The sequence below is a fragment of the Artemia franciscana genome, chromosome 3 (assembly GCF_032884065.1).
Source record: "Artemia franciscana chromosome 3, ASM3288406v1, whole genome shotgun sequence".
Taxonomy (NCBI): Eukaryota; Metazoa; Arthropoda; class Branchiopoda; order Anostraca; family Artemiidae; genus Artemia; species Artemia franciscana.
Window position 1 is genome coordinate 2,036,315 of NC_088865.1, and position 23,161 is coordinate 2,059,475.

At 31.2% G+C, this 23,161-nt stretch overlaps 1 protein-coding gene across 1 annotated transcript in view; it reads left to right on the forward strand.

The window, feature by feature from the left end:
* The window catches only part of LOC136024736 (transforming growth factor-beta-induced protein ig-h3-like), a 37,593-nt gene that overhangs the window by 9,914 nt on the left and 4,518 nt on the right, over window positions 1-23,161 (forward strand). The window contains exons 3-5 of the mRNA XM_065700169.1: window positions 18,774-18,973; window positions 20,073-20,268; window positions 22,506-22,712. Of these exons, the coding sequence (XP_065556241.1) occupies window positions 18,774-18,973; window positions 20,073-20,268; window positions 22,506-22,712 (603 nt within the window). The remainder of the gene's footprint in view (window positions 1-18,773; window positions 18,974-20,072; window positions 20,269-22,505; window positions 22,713-23,161) is intronic.

Here is a 23,161-nt window from a genome sequence, read left to right on the forward strand (position 1 = left end):
AAAAAAGTTTTATAGCCCTACGTCAAGAATCATATAAAACAAAACCGTTGTATTATTTAAAACAAAACGTAAATAACCAACGAAACGTATAAAACTGGATAATAAATAGAGAGAAAAAAAAAATAAAAGTAGCGAATCGATGTCACAAGGCTTGAATAACTTTTGCTGTGTAAGTATCAATTGACCAACATAATGGAACATAAAAAAGCATAGTCAGCTTATTATCAGACGACAAAAAACGCTGTGGTACTTTATAAATATCCCAACGACGCTCAAGTTCCTGATCTGTATGATCTGAGAAAATGCGATATGTCTATCTACCTTAAGTAATAATTACTTTAGTTTCATTGAGAAAAACCTACGATGGAAGTATATTTTTATTAAATATTAAATATGTAGAGTGGCTAGGTTATGTATTAAACATAATGCGTTCTACGCGGTCTGCTTTCCATGATTTTCTTCTGTAGTTTCCATAATCTTGTTTCTAAAGTATTATATTTTCATCTTATTTTGGTATATTTCATTAGGATTAACCTAACTTCACTTCTAGGGTCGGGTTGGGATATATAACAAGTACCGACGCTGCCGAAAAGAGTGACGAATAGTTACTCTAATTCTTCATTGTAGGGGAGACTGGCCACGATCGGCACGGCCCACGTTTAGCCAAATCAAATTATCTCAATAAAGAAACCTATGGGGACTTCTGGTGGATTATAAAATATCTGAGAGATGGCAGTGTATGTTTTCAAAATGTCTGGCCTTGATTGACACTTTTACCAAAGGTTCAGACTGGATCACGTTTATGGTGATTAAATCTGAACTTTTGTTTAAAGTTTGTCCGAAAGCCTACCCCTAATGACGAATATTAGGAAAGCCAAAATTCATGTTGTATTCTCTGATTGTGTGCCTGTCTTTTGGTAGCTTCTGAGACGTGCTGTCTTCACTGGTTTGCTTTTAGAATTTTTTCTTCCCGCAGGGGGGAATTCCCACGATCGGCCACAATATCTGGGTTGGGGTCGGCATGCCGTGCCAAGGAGTCCAGAAGTGGGCTATGCTTGTAAAGGCTGTATAAACAGCATATTTAAAGGTTGAACGAGCTGAAAACCCAAAACTAGATTAGTTCTGGCGTTTAGCCTTGTCAGACCAGTACGTGAGCTGAAACTATGTTTTTTTCCTGGTAAATTATATTCAAGATGAAAAGATTAAAGTTAAACGGAGAAGAAAAAAAAGAAAGGCGGGTGGGATCCAGAAGAAATAAAATATCAGTTTTTTTCTGTGTTAGTCGACAAAAGTCAGTCAGATTCTTTGAAAGCGTCACGGGTTTCAAACAGTTAGAGATAACGTGCTGTAGTAAGGAGTGACCCGGTTCAACAGCGACCGATACTCTACAAAATGCAAATTTGATACCAATAGTTACACCAAAAGAATTGAATTTTAATTCTGATTTTAAGTATATAAGCTTCATCAAGATTAGTTATACCCATCAAAAGTTACGAGCCTGAGAAAATTTGCCTTATTTTAGAAAATAGGGGAAAACAATCTTAACGAAAATCACACCATCAAATTCAGCGTAACAGAAAACCCAGTTTTAGAAATTTCAAGCTCCCATCTACAAAAACGTGGAATTTTCCCTTTTTAGCCAGAAAACAGATCACGGATGCGTGTTTATTTGTTTTTATTTTCCCAGGGATGATCGTGTCAACTCAGTTGCCCCAGAACGTCACGGGAGGGCTCATTCTAACTGAAATTAAAAGTTCTAGTGCCCTTTTTAAGTGACCAAAACATTGGAGCGCATTTAGGCCCCCTCCCGCGCTTATTTTTCCCCAAAGTCACCGGATCAAAATTCTGAGATTGCCATTTTACTCACCATAGTCGAAAAACCTAATAACTATGTCTTTGAGGCCGACTTACTCCCCACAGTCCCCGCGGGAGGGGCTGCAAGTTACAAACTCTGACCTGTGTTTGCATATAGTAATGGTTATTGGTAAGTGTACCGAAGTTTTCAGGGGGATTTTTTGGTCTGGGGGGAGAGAATTTGAGGGGAGGGTGTGTTACGTGGGAGGATCTTTCCATGGAGGAATTTGTCATGGGGAAGAGAATTTCAATGAAGGGGGCGCAGGATTTACTAGCATTATTTAAAAAAACAATGAAAAAATAAATATGAAAAGTTTTTTCAACTGAAAGTAAGGAGCAGTGTTAAAACTTAAAACAAACAGAAATTATTAAGCATATGAGGGGCTTACCTCCTCGTAATACCCCGCTCTCTACGCTAAAGTATGTTTAGTAATTTCAACTATTTATTATACGGACTTTGTGATTCAGGGGTCATTCTTAAGGAATTCGGACAAAATTTAAGGTTTACTGTAAAAAGCGAGGTATTGACGAAGGGGTGAACCCCTTCATATATGCAATAAAAAAACCAATATGGAAGTTCGTTTCATAAGTTAATTCGTTAGTTACGTCTATTTTTTTACTAATGAAAATGTTCGTAAAAAATTAGAAGTTCCTTTTGTATTTTTAAGTAATCAAAAAATTGAAGGGTAACTAGGCCTCCTCCCTCGCTCCTTTTTTTCTCAAAATCTTCCGATTAAAACTATGAAAAAGCCATTTAGCCGAAAAAAAATTAATATGTAAATTTCTTTTTAGTTCAACTACAGAAGAGAGAATAATGAGGACTTTTTTTTCCCAAGACAGTGAGCCAACAAAACCTATTTGAATATTTCTGCCCTATACCTAAGGGCCACCTTCAGCAACGAAAATAATAAACAATAAAACACTTATAATAAAAGTTTTCGGTTAAAAATCCATTCTTTTTTTAAAATAGCCTTGGCATCATTACTTCTTAACGGAAAGTTCAGCCAAGACTGTGTGATAAAAGCTAACATTTTACAAGTTAAAAAGGCTCATTCATTGGACTAGCTGTATTTATTAAAAATTGGAATAATTTCTTATTACAATATTTGCCTTCTCTGCAGCTAATCTTGTAGTTCTTTTTGGATTGGGCATGTTTTTATTCGTTCCTAGTTTTGTTTTATTTTGAATTAGATTATGTTCTTTAATTAGTTTTGTGTACATAGGGTTGAGTGTATATTCACCCAAGTCTCTATTTAGAGATGTATTATTATTTAAGTTTCGTTTGATTAATACATCCCTAAATAGAGACTTGGGTGAATACACACTTGGGTGAAAAACAAAACAGTTTTTTACTGTTTTAGAAAGTAGAGTTAAGAAAAAGAGTCAAACTTTAGCGTAAAGACCGAGGCGTTGAGGAGGAAAAGCCCCTTTCGTATATGGAGTAATTTCTGTTCGTTTTAAGTTTTAATGTCACTCCTTACTTTCAGTTAAAAACAAACTTGTTTTTTTTTTATTTAATCCATAAAGGAACACTACAAGACTACATTTAAACAGTTGAGAAGCTGAATATCTCTCTTCAAAGTCTGGACCTGAGCTTTTACGTCCTGTTACAACACATGATAAATATTTACAAGAAAATAGGACTAAAAACTTACTTGAAAACGATAGCTGATAGGCATTTCGCCTCCTACTCTCCATTTTTTTTGTGTAAACACGCAAACTACTCTGCCATTACTAAGAGCATAAAAATGTCTGGATAACTGAAAACACAAAGGTAGTGGAGACAGTAAAGAAACTGCTGCTTGCTGGATGACTGCCTCTCTTTTTTGCTTTACTTGTAGCATTTTATCAATAAAGTCAAACCTCCAAACAGTAGCTTGTACTTCTGATCATAGACGACCATTTTAGCCGTTACAACATTGAATTGCTTGATCTAGCTAAAAATAATGGTGTTGTACTTCTAATCGTCCCTCTCCATACTATCCACAGCCTCTAGACAGGACAGTCATGGAGTACGATAACGTGGCTCGAAGATGAGCGGCAGCATGACTTAAAACAAGTTAAACGTGAAGAACAAAAATAAGCGGTTACGATATATGCGACAACAAGGAGTTGAACGAATAAGAGATGAAAGTGAAGAAAAAAGATAAATGTGGCTAACAGACATGTCACAGCGAGGACAAAGAGATATACGATTTGAAGACAAGCCGCAGCGAGAATTACAAGTGACAGCGAGAAAGGAAGTATTCGAAGGTGTCAAAAATGAAGTGAAGATCAAAGAATTGTGCCGTTAGAAGACAAGTGACTGTCAAATCAAGAAAATGTCAAGTCAAAATGAGAGTGAAGAATAAAGGATTAAACGTCAGAAGAACAATGCCATCATAATCTTTGACACCAACAAAATGTGGCGCAAAACCCATTACAAACCAACACAGATGGCATAGACTACTCAACTGTTGATTGCAAGCATTGGGACCGGTAACATTATATTCCCTGGAGAGCCCTCTGTTTTCCCGTGGAAAGAGCAGTAAACGAAGATAACTCATTTGGAGGTTGCTACTTGTAACATGAATCAATATATACAAGCGTACCACATGCCGAGTGCCGGGGCCCGGCTTCGAAACCAGTTGCATAGTTGCTGTTTTTTTAACTAGCATATTGACATTACTGACCACTAAAACGATCTAAATAAGTCACAACTACAAAAAAAGAATGCGTATTTTTCGAGGGTGGTCGTACCAAACCTGGGGTGACGCCATGACATGAGAAAGTGACTCACATAGTCTGCGTTTAGAAGACAAGTGACAATACAAATTCATATACAGAAACCTGCCACGTAGCCATGCCGAGGCCCGGTGGCGAAGCCGTCTGGCTCCCTGTCCTAGTATTATAGGTAAACAATATTGCAACAAAACAAGATAAATTAGGGAAAGTTTATGTTATTGACCCACGAACAAGGTGGCCTTTTTTGTGGGTGACCTTTTTCACTTAATAAGTGATTATCTTATCACTCGTTCGTCATCGCTCAATACCTTTTTTTTATGATGTTTCGGAATATAATAATTGCTTTACTTGCAAATTATATTTTAAGCCCATTTCAGATTCTCAAAGATGATACTTCTTTCTCTTATTTTAGATTATAAATTAAAAAAACAAGTTTTTCTTCAGCTGAAAGTAAGGGGCAACATCAAAACTTAAAACATCACATATACGAGGGGATTATTCCCTCCTGAATACCTCGCTCTTTATGCTATTTAAATAAAAAAACAAGTTTTTTTTTAATTGAAAGTAAGGAGCGACATTAAAACTTAAAACGAACAGAAATTACTTCTTATATGAAAGGGGATTCTTCCTCATCAACACCCCGCTCTTTACGCTAAAGTTTGACTTTTTCTTTCAACTCTTCTTTTTAAAGCAGTAAAAAACTTTAGCGTAAAGAGTGGGACGTTGATGAGGAGGCAGCCCCTTTCATATAAGAAGTAATTTCTGTTCGTTTTAAGTTTTAATGTCGCTCCTTACTTTTAGTTAAAAAAAACTTGTTTTTTTATTTAATTTCTGAAGGTTTTTGAATCAATGCATGTTTTGGTGTTGGCTCTCCGCAGAGGAATAATTAAAACAAAATTTGTATATATTTTTTTTTTTTTTTTGGCTGGATGGCTTTCTCATAGTTTTGATCGAATGATATTGAGAAAAAAAGGAGTGGGGGAGGAAGCCTAGTTGCCCTCCGATTTTTTTGGTTATAATTTTTTATGAATGTTTTTATTAGTAAGATATACGTAATAGAGATACGTAAAGATATACGCAACTTATAAATTAGCTTAAGTAACGAACTTTTGTATTCTCATGTTTTTATTACATATATGAGTGGGTTCACCCCATCGTCAGTACCTCGCTCTTTACATTAAAGCTTAAATTTTGTCCCACTTCATTAAGAATGACCCCTGAATCACAAAATATTTTTATCCGTTGACTTTGAGAAAATAATTAGAGTGGGAGGGGGCCTAGGTGCCGTCCAAATTTTTTAGTCACTTAAATGGCACTATAACTTTTCATTTCCGTTAGAATTAGCCCTCTCGCATCATTCTAGGACCAGTGGGTCGATACGATCAACCCTGGGAAAAAAAAAAAAAACAATAGCAAACAAACAAATAAAGACGCATCCGTGATCTGCCTTCTGGCAAAAAATACAAAATTCCACATTTTTGTAGATAGGACTTTTATATGACTTTTAGGGGGTTTATTTTTTAATATGTTATTTTTTTCAACATGATATGACTTTTAGGGGGTGTTACCCCCTATTTTCTAAAATAAGGCAAATTATTGTTTTGATGTAGCTATTGGTACCAAAATTCCATTTTTTAGAGTTTTGGTTACTATTGAGCTGGGTCGCTCGTTACTACAGTTCGTTACCAGAACTGTTTGAAAATTTATTTTCAGAACTTTGAAGAAGGCTTATTTATTTTAACTAAACGGCCCTTGTTTTTCTGGAGTCGGTCTTAAAGAATTGGGACACAAAAGAGAACTTTATAATAAAGAGAGTCGTACTGAGGAGGGGGTAGACCTGTCATATACGTAATTTTAAGTTTTAAAAAACCTCCTAAGTTTTGATGTTGCTCCTTACTTTGAGTTGAAAAACTTGTTTTTCGTTTTTTTAATTTCTAATTTTTTCTAAGTAATGCCGGGAGATCCGGCACCCCCTCCATGAAAAATTCCCTCCGTCCAACGAAATCATCCACGAAAAGTTATGCCCACGTTGATTACTCAATCCCCTTCCCCTCTTCCTACCAGGAAAGTTCCTCCCAGACAATTCCTTTCCAGCTGAAAATTTCTACTGGTAATTTTCTTGCGTAAGATTCCAGGTGAAAAGTTTTTTCTTAGCTCACTTCAATTTGAAGAAGACTTTAATTTCTGTTTATATTTAAAATAATACAGGAAATTCCCTCCGCAGTCGAGAAGTATTCCCACAAATATTCCCCTCTCCCTAGTAGAAAGTTAAAACCGCCGAAAATTCCCTCTAGGGAATTTATCCCACGAAAAACTACCCCATGGTTAAATTCTCCCGTGGAAAATCCCCACACCCAGTGGAAAGATAGTCTTGAAATTCCATCCCGGTAAAAATCCCCCCCATAATTTATCTTGACACCTTCATATGTAAAATTCAGTCGGCAAAGAGAAAGTAAGAAAAATAAAAAGAATTTCGCATAGGAATTCTGGTAATCTCCCCCAGTGTAAAATTTCGTTTGGAAAGTTCATCAGAAAGTTCTCCCCACAAAAAATTCTCACGCGCGAAAATTGCCTCATCAGAAAATTCACCTCCCCCCCCAGAAAATGTCTGTATACTTTCCAATAGCAAATACTATACGTAAACAATGGGAAAATGTCATGACTTTCATATTTTTCCCCAGGGGCTGTGGGGGCCATGTTATCCCCAAAGGCATGGTTGCCCGTTTGAATGAATCCTTTCCCAATATTCTAGGACTATTAGTTTAATGCGATCATCCCCGGGAACTTTTTCGGTTCACTTAGATAACTTTCTAGAAGATAAAATGCTAAAAGTGAAAAAAGTAGACTTGTTAGTTAACTACGTTTTGTTAAACTCAACGTAATTCTACTGACAAGCAAAATTTACCACCGATTTATTGCTATTGCTAGTGATTTATTTCACCCGGTGGTAACGCTGGAATTCACTGATAATTTCAAAAACAGCTTTCAGTTTAAAAAAAAGCTCCACAAATTTAAAAAGCTTTCAGTTAAGCTGTAAAAAATGCCATAAAGAATACCATTTCTCACATGCTAGGTATAATTCATGTTTTTTTTTAAGCTTTGCTGTTGTTATTTATTTTTATTCCAATAACTGTCCTCAGTTTACTTTAAGACAGTTCATTATCTTCAATTTGAGCTATGTGAACCTGAGCTATTTTCTATCAATCCAAAGTAAAGATATTATGAAACTTCAAGTAAGTAGTGAGCTGACACATATCCCAATGTGTTATTGGAGTTAATAGTCCTTTCTATTCACCTAAAATCTTTTAGGAGATTTAAAATTCTCTGGAAACAATACATGCATAATTTCTCGACGAAACCATTCAACAGGTGGAACAAGAGCTCTATGCATATGGAGTTATCACAATTTTCGCTTGATAAGGAAATTTCTGAAAGTATTATTATCTGAATTTCGTTTGTTGAGTATCTTGTTTAGTAATTGAAGTGAGCTTGAAGTGACCTGATGTCTAATAAACCAAGTTTGGATAAGGATTCTGGTATACAATTGGAAAAGATCTTTTTGTACTCTAATGATATCGAGACGATTATTGATTATTGAATATTAATAATTGATAGTAACTACAACCGGTCAAGCATAATTTTTATAATGTAATGGTCCTGACCACATCTGTTTTGCATTACGAGGCTTGCACATGAGTTTGAGTCCCCAAATTCCCATCTGGAGCCACATGTCCATCACCAGGGCCCCAATGACTCCCCCTATTTTTAACTTTAGTTTTTAAACAAAAAATCACATAAAATATACTTATAACTAAAAAGATCACTTGCGATATTTTAAAAATACAAAATGAGGATTATATATAAATATGTCAGTAATGACTTTTCCTGTTGGAAATATGGCGTTCGTAGAGACTTTTTTTTAAATTAGTTTTTTATTTTTGGACAGAATTTGTCGAAAACTTAGAATTTTTTAGGACATATAACTTTTCGGATTTTGGATTTTTTCGGTGACTAAGAATTCTTGGACATAGAATTTCTTAGGACTAAAAATTTTTAAGACTTAAATTTTTTTTGAGACTATTTTGGGACACCGAGATTTTTTTTGTTTGTTTCAGATTTATGTTTCTGATTCATTTTGTCAGTGAAGTAATAAAATAAATCCTCTGACAGCCCTTACATCTAGTCTGGTTTTCAAGAATTTCTTGGTATGTTCCGTTGAATTTAAAGAATAATGCGTTATCTGGTATTGAGTAATCATTCATGTTGTCAGTGAACCAATACAATACATCCTGAGACAGCCCTCGCATGTGGTCTTTTGAGATAACTACTGACTCAACAACATTTTTGACCTTTTAAGCAGTTTTTTCTTATTCATTTTATGAAATTTATGTTTTTTTTTTGGGGGGACTTGATTGTTTTTTGGGGACTAATTAATATGGGACGCTAAAAATTTCTTGGTGTTTTTCCGAGAACTTCAAGAATGATAACCTATCTGGTATTGCATAATTTTTCATGTTGTCAATGAAACAATAAGATACATCCTGTGACAGCCCTCACACGTGGTCTTTTTTGACACAGATACTGTGATAGCCCATACCCCGATATACTATTGGAGTTACTAACACCTCTTTCGGAATAATTTAAAAAATATGCTTGGTATTTTTACGAGAATTTCAGAAAAAGTTGAGTTATCTGGTATTGCATAATCATTCATGCTATCGGTTAAAAAATAACAATACATCCTATGACAAACCTCACACCTGGCCTTTTGAGATAACAACTGAGTCAGCAACATTTTGTGGCTTTTAAGCAGTTTTCCACTGATTTTGTTAAATATATGTTTTTTCTCCGAATTGTTATTTTTTGAACTTATAATTTTTCAGGGACTCCCGAATATTTTGGGACGCCCAAAATTTTCTGGTGTTTTTCCGAGAATTTTAAGAAGGATGCTTATCTGGAATTGCGTAATACTAATAATGCCAATGCAACAATAAAATACATCTAATTAAAGCCCTCACATGTTATCTATTTTGACACAGATACTATGGCAGCCTTTACCCTGATGTACTATTAGAGTTGCTAACACATTTTTCGGGATCGTTCCAAAAATATGTATTCTGGTTTCTGAGAGTATCTTGGCATGTTTCCGAGAATTTCAAAAATAATACGCTATGTGGTATAGCCTGATCCTTCATTTTGTCAATGAAACAATACAATACATGCTTTGACTGCCCTCACATCTGGTCTTTTGAGATAGGAACTGAGTCAACAATATTTTTAACTTCTAAGCATGTTTCTTTTAGCCATGTTTAATCTTATTTCTGAAAACTAAAACCCAAGTTTATTATATACTTTTATATTATTTATAAAATAAAATGTATTTTAAACATGGATTTTTCTGTTTCTGAAAACTAAAAACCAACTTTATTTAATGCTCATATATTATTAGTTAAATCAGATGTGTGTTTTAGATTTGGATGTTCTTATTTCTTAAAACTATAACCGAAGTTCATTAAATACTCAAATATTATTAATAAGATCTAATGTAATTCAAACATGATTGCTCTTTCTTCTGAAAAGTAAAACCCAGGTTTATTAAATAATAGGATTTTCTTAATAAAATAAAAAATATTTTAAACTTGATGGTTTTTTTCTGAAAACTATTAAATATAACAAACAAGTTTATTTTAAATGAAAGTAAGGAGAGACAGTAAAACTTAAAACTAACAGAAATTACTCCGTATATAAAAGAGAATGTCCACTTCTCAACCCCCCCTCTCCTTATGCTAAAATTTTTTATTGTTTTAAAAAGTAGAGTTATGAGAAACAGTTAAACTTTTGTGTAAAGAGCAAGGGGTTGAGGAGGCAGCAGTTATTAGTAATAAATATAATTAACTTACAAATTAACTTATGTAACAAATTTCTTAATATGTATATTTTATTGATTGTATTAGGGGGATTCCCCCCGTCAATACCTTCTTCTTTATACTAAAGTTCAAGTTTTGCTCCAATTCCTTAAGAATTATCCCTGAACCACAAATTCTGTCAAATTAGAATAAATAGCTTTTTGACATTAATAAAATACTATAGCGTAAAGAGCGAGGTGTTGTGGAGGGGACTAACCCTCTCATATATATGTAATAATTTCTTTTCGTTTTAAGATTTAATGTTGTTCCTTACTTTCAGTTAAAAAAATTTGTTTTTTATTTTATTCCTCATCGTTGTTTTAAATATTACTAGAAAATCCAGCGCCCCCTTCATGTAAATTCTCTTTCCCTATTATAAATGCCTCCATGGAAAGATGATCTCACTTAACCTACCTCGTCCCCCCAACACCAGAAAAATACCCCCTGAAAAAGTCATTACCATTCGTCAATAATTAATACTGTATGTAATAAATGGCAAAATTTCATAACTTGCAGCTCTTCCTCTGGGGACTTTGAGGAATTAAGTCGTCCTCAAAGAATATTATTTGGTTTTTGACTAATTTCAACAAAACGACTATCTCAAAATTTTGATCCGGTGATTCATAATGAGCCCTCTCACGATATTCTAGGACCAATGCGTCGATACAATCATCCCCGAGAATAAAAAACAAAAAAAAAAGAAATTAAAAATGCATCTGTGATCTTTCTTATGGCTAAAAATGCAAAATTCCGCATTTTCTCAGATAGAACCTTTAAACCTTTACTGAAGGGTTTCCTGGTTCGCTGAATGTGATGGTGTAATTTCCATTGGGATTTTTTACTTTTAGGGGGCGTTTACCCCTTTTTCAAAAATAAGAAAAATTTCTCCAGCCTGTAAGTTCTGTTGGGTATACTCAAACCTTGTGAAATTTATATATTTAAGATCTGAATGAAAACACGATTCTTTTGATGTATATATTGGCATCATAATTCTGTTTTTTAGTGTTTCGGTTACTATTGACCCAGATTACTCCTTGCTAAAGTTCGTTACTACGAAGTGTGTGATAGTATATATATATATATATATATATATATATATATATATATATATTATATATATATATATATATATATATATATATATATATATATATATATATATATATATATATATATATATATATATATATATATACATATATATATATAAATAAATATATATATATATACATATATATATATATATATATATATATATATATATATATATATATATATATATATATATATATATATATATATATATATATATATATATATATATATATATATATATATATATATATATATATATATATATATATATATATATATATATATATATATATATATATATATATATATATATGTATATATATATATTCTAGACTATATTTCTAGGGTTTCGGTTACTATTGAGCCGGGCTGCTCAATAAATATATTGAATCGTATTTTATTCATATTTTAAATTTGAATAATGTTTCAGAATGAAATCTGAATTAAGTTTCATAAAGTTTAATCATACCCAACAGAATTTACAAGCCAGAGATAATTCTCCTTATTTCCAAAAAAAGGGAAACACCTCTTAAAAGTTAAAAAATCCTAATGAAATTATACCTAATGAAAAGAATCTTACCCTAAAAGTCTAAGAATCTAAAAGTCAGAACCCAGAACTTTTTCTACCCAAAAAGTCTAAAAGTCAAGAATAGGGTATAATTTCTAATGAAATTATCCCCTAAAAGTCAAAGAATCCTAATGAAAATTATACCATCAAATTCAGAATATCAAAAAACCCTACTGTAACGGTTTAAATCTCCTATATAAAATCCTAATTAAATCTCCTATATCCTATATATATATATATATATATATTTATATATATATATATATATATATATATATATATATATATATATATATATATATATATATATATATATATATATATATATATATATATATATGAAATTATTAAATGCTCAAATATTATTAATAAAATTAGACGTATTTTAAACTTTCATATCCTTATTTTTAAAATTTAAAACTCAAGTTTATTAGATACTCAAATATTATTAACTATATCTCATGTATTTTAAACACCGATGCTCTTATCACTTAAACTAAAACCCAGGTTTATTAAATACAAAAAAATTACTGATAAAATAAGATGTTTTTTAAACGTGGTATTTTTTATTTCTGAAAACTAATGCTCAAGTTTATTGGATACTCAAATATTATTAACAAAGTAAAACGTATTTTAAACGTGGATGTTCTTATTTCTTAGAACTAAAACCTAAAATTACTAAAAACTCAAATATTGTTGATGAAATAAGATAAATATTAAACGGAGATGTTTTTAGTTCTGAAAACTAAAACCAAGTGTATTGAATACACAAATATTATTAATAAAATCAGATGCGTTTTAAGCGTGGATGTTCTTATTTCTGAAAACTAAAACCCAAGTTTATCAAATACTCAATTATTAATAAAATCAGATTTTTTTAAACATGTGTATACTAATTTCTGAAAGTAGAAACCCAGCCTATTAAATACTCAAATATTATTAATTAAATCATATATATTTGAAATGTGGATGTCTTATTTATGAAGGGTAAAACCCAAGTTTATTAAATACTCAAATTTAATTAGTAAAATCAGATGTATTTTAAACTTGGATGCTCTTATTTCTAAACACTACAGCCCAAGTTTACTAAATACTCAAGTATAATTAATAAAATCAGATGTATTTTAAACGTGATGTGTTCTTGGTTCTTTGAACTAAAATAGAAGTTTGTTAAATTCTCGAACATTATTAATAAAATAAGATGTGTTTTGAACGTGTATGTTCTTATTTCTGAAATTTAAAACCCAAGTTTATTATATACTCATATATTATTAATAAAATCAGATATACTTTAAATGTGAATTTTCTTATTTCTTAAAACTAAAATCCAAGTTTATTAGATATTATAATATTATTAATCTTGGATATTTTTATTTCTCAGAACTAAAACATAAATTTACTAAATATTCAAATACTATTGATGAGATAAGATGTATTTTAAACGGGGATGTTCTTATTTCTGAAAACTAAAACCAAATGTATTAAATACCCAAATATTATTGATGAAATCCGATGCATTTTAAGCGTGGATGTTTTTATTTCTAAGAACTAACCCATAAGTTTATTAAATGCTCAGTTATTAATAAAATCAGATTTAGTTTAAACGTGTATTTTCTTATTCCTAAAAATAAAAACCCGGCTTATTAAATACTAAAATAAGATGTGTTTGAAACGTCGATGTTCTTATTTCTGATGAGTAAAATCCAGGTTTGTTAAATACTCAAAATTAATTAACTAAATCAGATGTATTTCAAACTTGGATGTTCTTATTTCTGATACATAAAACTCCAGTTTATTAAATATTCAAATAATATTAATAAAATAAGATGTGATTTAACGTGAATATTCTTACTTCTGAAAGCTAAACCCCAAGTTTATTAAATAACCAAATATCATCAATAAAATCAGATGTATTTTAAACGTGGATATTCTTATTTTAAAAAACTAAAAACAAATTTATTGAATACTCGGATATTATTAATAAAATTAGATGTCTTTTAAACGTGGATGTTCTTATTTCTGAAAACTAAAACCCAAGCTTATTAAAAAGTCAAGTATAATTAATGAAACCAGGTTTATTTTAGACGTGAATGTTCTTGTTTCTTTGAACCAAAACACAAGTTTGTTAAATGCTCAAATATTGTTAATAAAATCAGATATATTTTAAACGTCAATGTTCTTCTTTTCGAAAACTGAAACTCAAGCTTATTAGATACTCAAATCACAAGTTTATTTAATAATCGAATATTATTAATAAAATAATATGGATTTTTAAACCTGGATGTTCTTATTTTTGAAAATTAAAACCCATGTTTATCAAATATTAAAAAATTATTAATAAAATACGTGTATTTTAAACGTGTATTTATTTCTTTTTTATTTCTGAAAACTAAAAATTAAATTCATTAAACACTCAAACATTAGTAATAATATCAGGTGCATTTTAAACGTGAATGCTCTTGTTTCTTCAAAGTAAAACAAAAGTTGATTAAATACTCAAATATTATTCATAAAATCAGAAATATTTAAACGTCAATGTTCTTTCTTTCAAAAACTGAAACCCAAGTTTATTAAATGCTCAAACCGGAAGTTTATTTAATACTTGAATATTATTAATAGCATAAGATGTATCTTATACATGGATGCACTTATTTCTGAAAATTAATACTTAATTTTATTAAATACTCAAATTTTATAAATAAAATCGGGTGTATTTTTAAATATGTATTTTCTTATTTCTGAAAACTAAAACCCAAGTTTATTAAATACCAAAATATTATGAATAAAATCAGATATATTTTAAACGTGGATGTTCTTATTTCTGAAAACTAAGAACCCAAGTTTATGAAATAATCAAATGTTATTAACGAAATCAGATGTAGTTTTAACGTGGATGGTGTTACTTCAGAAAGCTAAAACCGAAGTTTATTAAATACACAAATTTGATTAATAAAATCAGATTTATTTCAAACGTAGATATTCTTATTTCTGAAAAATAAAACCGCAGCTTATTAAATACTCAAATATTATTAATAAAATCAGATGTACCTTAAACGTGGATACTCTTATTTCTGAAAACTAAAACCAAAGCTTATTGAATGTTCAAATAATATTAATAAAATCAGATGTCTTTTAAACGTGGATGTTCTTGTTTTTAAAAAGTGAAACCTAAATTTATTAAATACTCAAATCACAAGTTTGTTTAATCCTTTAATATTATTAATTAAATCATATGTATTTTAAACATGGATGCTCTTAATTCTGCAACTTATAACCCATGTTTATTAAATACTCAGATATCATTAATAAAATCAGGTGTATTTCAAACGTGGATTTTCTTACTTCTGAAAACTAAAACTCAAGTTTATTAAATACTCAAATCACAAGTTTATTTAATTCTCGAATATTATTAATAAAATCATATGTATTTTAAACATGGATTCTCTTAATTCTGCAAATTAAAACCAATGTTTATTAAATACTCAAATATTTTTAATAAAATCAGGTGTAGTTTAAACGTGGATGTAGCTTAAACATGGATATTCTATTTTCTGCAAGCTAAAACCAAGTTTATTTAATATTCAAATAATATTATTAAAATCAGATGTCTTTTAAACGTGAATTTTCTTATTGTTGAAAAATAAAACCTGAGTTTATTAAATATTCAAATAACATCAATAAAATCAGGTATATTTTAAACGTGGATATTCTAATTTTTGAAAACTAAAAACAAATTTATCAAATACTCAAATATTATTCATAAAATCAGATGCATTTCCAAATCGAATGTCCATATTGTTGGAAACTAAAATCCAAGTTTATTAAAAGACACAGTATTATTAAAAAAATCAGATTTATTTTAAACGTGAATCATCTTTTTTCTTTGAACTAAACAGAAGTTTATTAAATACTCAAATTACAATTCTATTTAATACTCGAATATTATTAATAAAACCATATGTATTTTAAATGTGGATGTTCTTATTTCTGAAAATTAAAACTCATGTTTAATGAATACTCAAATATTATTAATAAAACTTGGATTTTATTTTAAGCTTGGATTTTCTTATTTCTGAAAATTAAAACCCAAGTTTATTAAATACTCAAACATTAGTAATAAAATCAGATGCATTTTAAACGTGAATATTCTTGTCTCCTTGAAGTAAACAGAAGTTTATTAATTACTCAAATATTATTAAAGAAATCAGATATATTTGAAAAAACAAAGTTCTTCTTTCCAAAAACTTAAACCCAAATTTATTAAATACTCAAATCAAAAGTTTATTTAATACTCGAATATTGTTAATAAAATCATATATATTTTAAACGTGGATGTTCTTATTTCTTGAAAATTAAAACCCATGTTTATTAAATAATCAAATATTATTAATAAAATCAGGTGCATTTTAAACGTGGATTTTCTTTTTTCTGAAAACTTAAAACCCATTATTAAATACCAAAACATTATGAATAAAATCAGACGTATTTTAAACATGGATGTTCTTATTTCTGAAAACTAAAAACCCAAGGTTATGAAAAACTAAAATATTCTAAATTTAAATCAGATGTAGTTTAAACGTGGATGTTCTTATTTTAGAAAACTAAAACCCAAGTTTATTAAATAGCCAAATATTTTTTTTATACTCAGAGTTATTTAGGCGTTGTTTCTTTGTTAATGGTTAACAGATTATTTTTATGTGCTAGTTATTTTATAATCAGCAGTGAGAGATTCATTTTAAAATGAATGGAGTGAAAAAAATCTTTTGAAGTCCTGCAGCTTAAAGTTTCTTTTTTGTAAGTTTAGGTTAGGGTATATTAAGATAAGTGCTTTAAAGCTAGTTTCGTCTAGGCTAAGTTAGCGTGGGTGACCACGCTAACCTAACCTAAATAAACCTAACTCAAAATCAGTTAATATTTTAGTATTTAATAAACCTGTTTTTTTAAAGAAACATGAACATTCATGTTTAAAATTCATCTCATTTTAGTAATAATATTGGGATATTTAATAAACTTGGGTATTAATTTTCAAAAATAAGAATATCTACGTTTAAAATACGTTTGATTTTATGATAATATTTGGGCATTTTGTAAAGTCGGGCTTTAGTTTTCAGATATAAGAATCTTCACGTTAAATAATTGAGTATTTAATAAATTTGGGTTTTAGTTTTAATAAGAACATCTAAGTTTAAAATAAATCTGATTTTACTAATAAAATTTTAGTATTTAATAAACTTGTGTTTTACTCTTCAGAAATAAGAACATCCACATTTCAATTACATCTGATTATATTAATACCATTTGAGTATTTGATAAACTGGGGTTTTAGTTTCTGAAATAAGAACATCTATGTTATAAATAAATCTGATTTGATTAATAATCGAGTATTTAATAAATCTGGGTTTTATTTTCTAGAAATAAGAACATCCAGGCTTAAAATTTGTCTGATTTTATTAATAATATATGGTTATATCATAAACCTGGGTTTTAGTTTTCATAAATAAGGACATTCACATTTAAAATATATTGGATTTAATATTAATATTTTAGTATTCAATAAACTTGGGTCTTAGTTTTCAGACATAAGATCATCCACATTTAAAATGCATCCTACTTTATTAATTAGATTTGATTTTTGAATAAAACTAGGTTTTAGTTTTCAGAAATAAGAATCCTTTAAAACACATTTTATTTTACTAATAACATGTGAGTATTTGATAAACTTGGGTTTTAGTTTTTTTAAATTAAGAACAAAAATGGTTAAAAGAAAACTGCTCAGAACCTAAGAATGTTGTTGACTCAGTTGTTATCTCGAAAGACCAGATGTGAGAGCTGTCAAAGGATGTATTGCATTGTTTCATTGACAAAATGAATGATTCTGCAAGAGCAGATAACGCATTATTCTTGAAATTCTCAGAAACCAGGATGTTAAATCTCCTGGAAATTTTTCCCTGGATACAAGGGACTAGCAACTCTAAGAACACATTTGGATATGTTTCTGCTCGGAATGATTAAACATGTGTCTGCTCGGAGTCCCTAATGGGATACTACTCAGGTAATTTAACCAACTTTTTCTAGGAATAAAAATGAATCTCAATAATGTTTTTCCGGCTTTTATCGGTAGATCAGGAGATCTGGTTTTTGATTGTGAGATGTTCAAAAAAGTCTTGAGGTATCATGATAATTCGTTAAGCGTTGAAAAACTGTCTGTGACTACCATTTTCAAGAAGAACATCAACTCCTTATTTTTGCAGACAGAAGGATGAAATATCCATTCTATCAACTCGTACTTGATGAATTTGACGGTACAAGTTACTCCTTATTGAACTTGGTCTTTTTGAACTTCAATTTTTATCACCACCCCCTTTTTATTTCGGGGAGGAGAAGATTAATTTTTCTTATTTTCTAAAATGATTTCTAAATTGGTTTCTTATGCCAATGTTTTTTGATAAGTAGCTTTTAACTAAATTCTACACATTTGAAATCAGCAAATAACCAGATCTTTTGCTGATTCGCGCTCGCTTGTAGAGTTACCACAGCTTTGTGCTTTAAATTTCAGTTTCTATTTTTAAGATTCTTTCTGTCTTTATATATCATATTGCAGGGCATGATTTTTTTCTGTTTTCTAGAGATTTTCACCGTATTTTCTCCACAAGATGGTGCTTTTGATCAGGTTCTGATTAGCAGCCTTACTTCTGATACGGACCTACTTTCAAACTTCTTAAATTATCACATGATTCCTGGAAATATAACCTCTGGAATAATCCAAAACGACGAAACCTTTGTGACGCGCGAAGGAACTACAGTTCTAACCAACATCTATGAAACAGTGAGTAGTTTTGTACAAACAAACAGTTTTTAAGAAAATCTTCCAGATCCTATAATAGAATCAACCTTGCAGACTTCCCTCCACCCAATTTCAGATTTGGCAATGCATCAGCTATTGATTTTTGAAAACATTATTTTGACTGTTAGTAAAGATAGTTTGACTTAGTCTTTTCAAATTCGAACTTTTATATACAATTATCAACTGTTGGTAATCAAACAGTTACTGGAATACGGCCGTATATTTTTTTTTAATGCAAGCATATTTTGCCAGTGAACCTTCTGTCAGCAACCCTTGAACCCCCGAAGCATTTGTGTTTGGCAAAGAAATGATAAGAAAAAATTTGCGTTCTGATGATATGAGTGTCAGCAAAAAGGTAGCACGTTGGTAAAAGTTTCATCCTCTTCCTCTTTTTGATCTTTAATTTCTGTAACAAACTTCACAGACTCAAAAACAATTGCTACGTTGCATGTTCCCGTGATTACTTATTAATTGCATTTTATAAGTTTTCCTATTTTTTTTTTAAATCTAATATGATACCAATTTCAATCCTTTGATGCCAATAAATGCTATAGTTAGGCCAACCTCAAACTTTTTCTTCCTCAATTACTGATTTTCACATTTTAAAAAAGCCACAATCTTCTTCTTTTGCTACAATCCATTCTTACTATTTCACATACGCCACTGTTACTCCACTTCTCTTGCGTCATAATTACAACCCGCGTTGTAACAAAGCCATAAGGCTCCTCATCTGTGATAATTACTTCTCGCTTGGTGAGGCAGCTTCACCCTTATTGTTCCCTGATTGTCCCTTTTCACCTTGCAGCGCAGCAACATACCTCTTCTTCCATGATAATCACTTCTCCTATTGTATAGAAATTTAAAGCATCTTCTTCCGTGACAATTTATTCTCGTATTGTACAGCAGTCACAAACTTCTTATTCCGTGATAAGTCCGTCTCACATTGAACACTAGGCACAAGCCTCCACTTCAGTGAGCATTTTTTTTCACATTGTGTTGCATCTAGCAAAGGCCTGCACCTTGTTTTTACTTTGACCTCTTCAGTAAAATTTCATAGTGAATCTGTTCATTGTATTTTTAGACTATGACTGTCAACGGAGCTTCAATTATGTCAGCTGACCAATGGGCCGAAAATGGTATGATTCATGTTATTAATAAAGTTCTTTATCCTGCACCAGCAGGGAATATCCTGTCAGTACTCTTCAATGACGCCGAAGGGAGGTTCACTACTCTTTTGAATGCAATTGAAGTTTCAGGACTTGGAGGAACTCTTGCTGGTAAGCGAGATTTAAATCTAACTGTTTTTCTATGCCCATATGCTCAGGGGCTCCAATTCACGAAAAGGTAGGGGAGGGGGAAGACTTTTTCCAACGTTTCTTTTCCATGAAGATTAAAAAGGGTATTTTTCGAAATCGAGGGGGATTTGTAATGGAATTTTGTTTGAATGGAAATATAAATCATACATTTTTGAAACTCTAGAAGACGGACCAATGGCTTGAGGTTCAGTTCTACATTGCTTTCAAAAGCAGCTTTGTTTGACGGCTGTTGTCTGGCAATCAGTTTTATCTCGTGTCGATAGACTATATGTAAGGAGCGAGTCGTGCTTGTAGTAATCAAAACTTTCAAAAACAAGAAGTTTGGGAATAACATCTAAATTAAGAGTTTTGGCTGATTATTGTGACCCTAAATATGCAGAATTCATTAAGTTAAAGGTTACCCACGAAAAGTTACAAGTCAGGAAAGATCTGCCTGAATATCAACCCGAAAAAAATGAATGTTCATGAAAATTGCAGCGTCAAGTTCAGCATATTAGAGAACTCTATTGCAGATGTTTCAACCCCTATCTGTGAAAGGTCGAAATTTACCGTTTTTTCAGAGAAGAATAGTCACGAATGTGTGTTTTTTTTTTGTTTTTTTTTAGAGGTGATCGTATCGAATTGGCACTCCTACATCATCATAAGAAGGCTCATTTGAACGAATATAGAAAGTTATAGAGCTCTTAAGTAGACAAAATGAGTTGCCCTTTTTTAGTAAAAGAGCCTTTTGAGTTTTGAGTATTGCCTTCTTTGAGTTAACTCAAAGAAGGCAAAAGAACTATTGTTAGAAAATTGTGAGATATAACATACAACATCCTGCTGTATGGGGTGCTACAAGGAGCTGTATGTATATGTATATGTGTACATGTGTATATGTGTATATGTGTACTGTATATGTGCTACAAGGAGCAGTGTTTTAAAAGGGATCAAAGTACCAATATTTCTTATTTTCTTATGATATAGATTCTTTAATGTCTTCTTGTTTCCTGGGGATATTGCTTCCTGGTCCCCTATTGGTGGGAACACTCTATTAAAAAAGTTTGTTCGAAGAGCTCACCTTGAAAACCGTGGATATGGTGACCCTACAATTAATTTCCTGTGTTTCAGACACTCCTAGAGAGTTTTGGAGAGGTGGACTTTTTCAGGGATTATTTTCATTCTCGCTGCATTGCTAAACGAATAATCAACTTGAACGCACAAACGGATGTTAAAGGAGGGATAGTAGCTTCCTTCACATTTCAGAGAGCCTCGGATCAAACAGTTCGTAACCACAAGCTTTAAGTAAAGAGTGACCCTTGTCGATAGAAAGCGAAATTATAGTTTGCTTTGTCTTTTGTTCTTTTTTTTCTATTTGTTTGTGTTGTTCTTTTTCTTTTTCTTTAGATGATTAACTAAGTTTTTTTTACTTTTTTTTTACCCGTTGGTAAAGACTCTCGAATGTGGAGTCGAAATATTCGGATTTTTTTTAGATTAATGTTTTGTTGCTGCTTTTGTTTTTAATACATTTTGGTATGTTTGTCACTGCTTTATTTAAAGTAAATCCGTTTTTTTCTCTCCTAAACCCTCTCTTGTTGATACGCTCAGTTTTAAAAACCAGTTCTGAACAGCGAGAAGCTCCTATTGAACGAGCTTATAAAAGAGCATTGCAATCAATTTTAAAGAGACTCTTTGAAAATCAGCTAGGATCACTACTTTGATTTATTCAAAATAAAGATGAGATCTTATCTGAGTGTGGTCATTTCCACACTCAGAAAGAAAAATAATGATTTATATGCTGGAACCGCGTCCGTTTGTTCATATCATTCAATAAATTAATCTCGCCGGGGAATAATCTCAACGTTTCTTAGGATGAACGTGCGTTCGGGGAAGGTTCGGTGGGCCTGCCTGCTTGAGATGCTAAATTTTTCTAAATATTCCCTCTTAAATTATCAAAAATTTTGTTTATTATTCCTCCCACCCCGAAAAAAAAATCATTTGCGTCGGTGTACGATTTTTTTGTGTTATTTTGACAATTTCTTAGTAAATTAAGTGTATTCTGGAACATACTTTCGAAATTTGGCTTCTTGTCCATCCTTTTTTTGTTTTTTGGCTTTCAGTTCATTGTGATTTTATCAATGTGATGCCGAGAAAACAAAAAAAGTATAATCGTCACAAAGCTGGCTTTGAGTATTAGCCCTGAATATCTTTTGTCTTTTTAGGCGGACCTCTAACCTTATTTGCACCGACCAACGAAGCTTTTGAGGCTCTTCCAGGAGGGATCCTTGATAACCTCTTCTCAGATCCCAAACTTCTCGAGGAAGTCCTTCTTGGTCACATTGTCTCATCTAGTATTTTTGAGGCGGGTATTGTCAATGGAGACCTACTCAGTGAAGCGGGAAAGTTTATTGTAGTCGTTGTTAATGAAGGTAATATATCAGCTGGTAAGGCGTTGATATCAGTTGATCAAACAGTTCGTGGTAACAAACTGTAGTAAGGAGCGATCCGGCTCAATAGTAACCAAAACTCTAAAAAATTGAATTTTGATATCAATAGCTACATCAAAAGAATCGCATTTTAATGCTGATTATAAATATATAAGTTTCATCAAGTTTAGTCTTACCCATCAAAAGTTACGAGCCTGGGAAAATTTGCCTTATTTAGGAAAATAGGGGGAAACACCCCCTAAAAGTCGTAGGATCTTAACGAAAATGACACCATCAGATTCAGCGTATCAGAGAACCCTACTGTAGAAATTTCAAGCTCCTATCTACAAAAATGTGGAATTTTGCATTGTTTGCCAGAAGACAAATCACGGGTGCGTGTTTATTTGTTTGTTTTTCTTTGTTTTTTTTTCCCCAGGGGTCATCGTATCGAC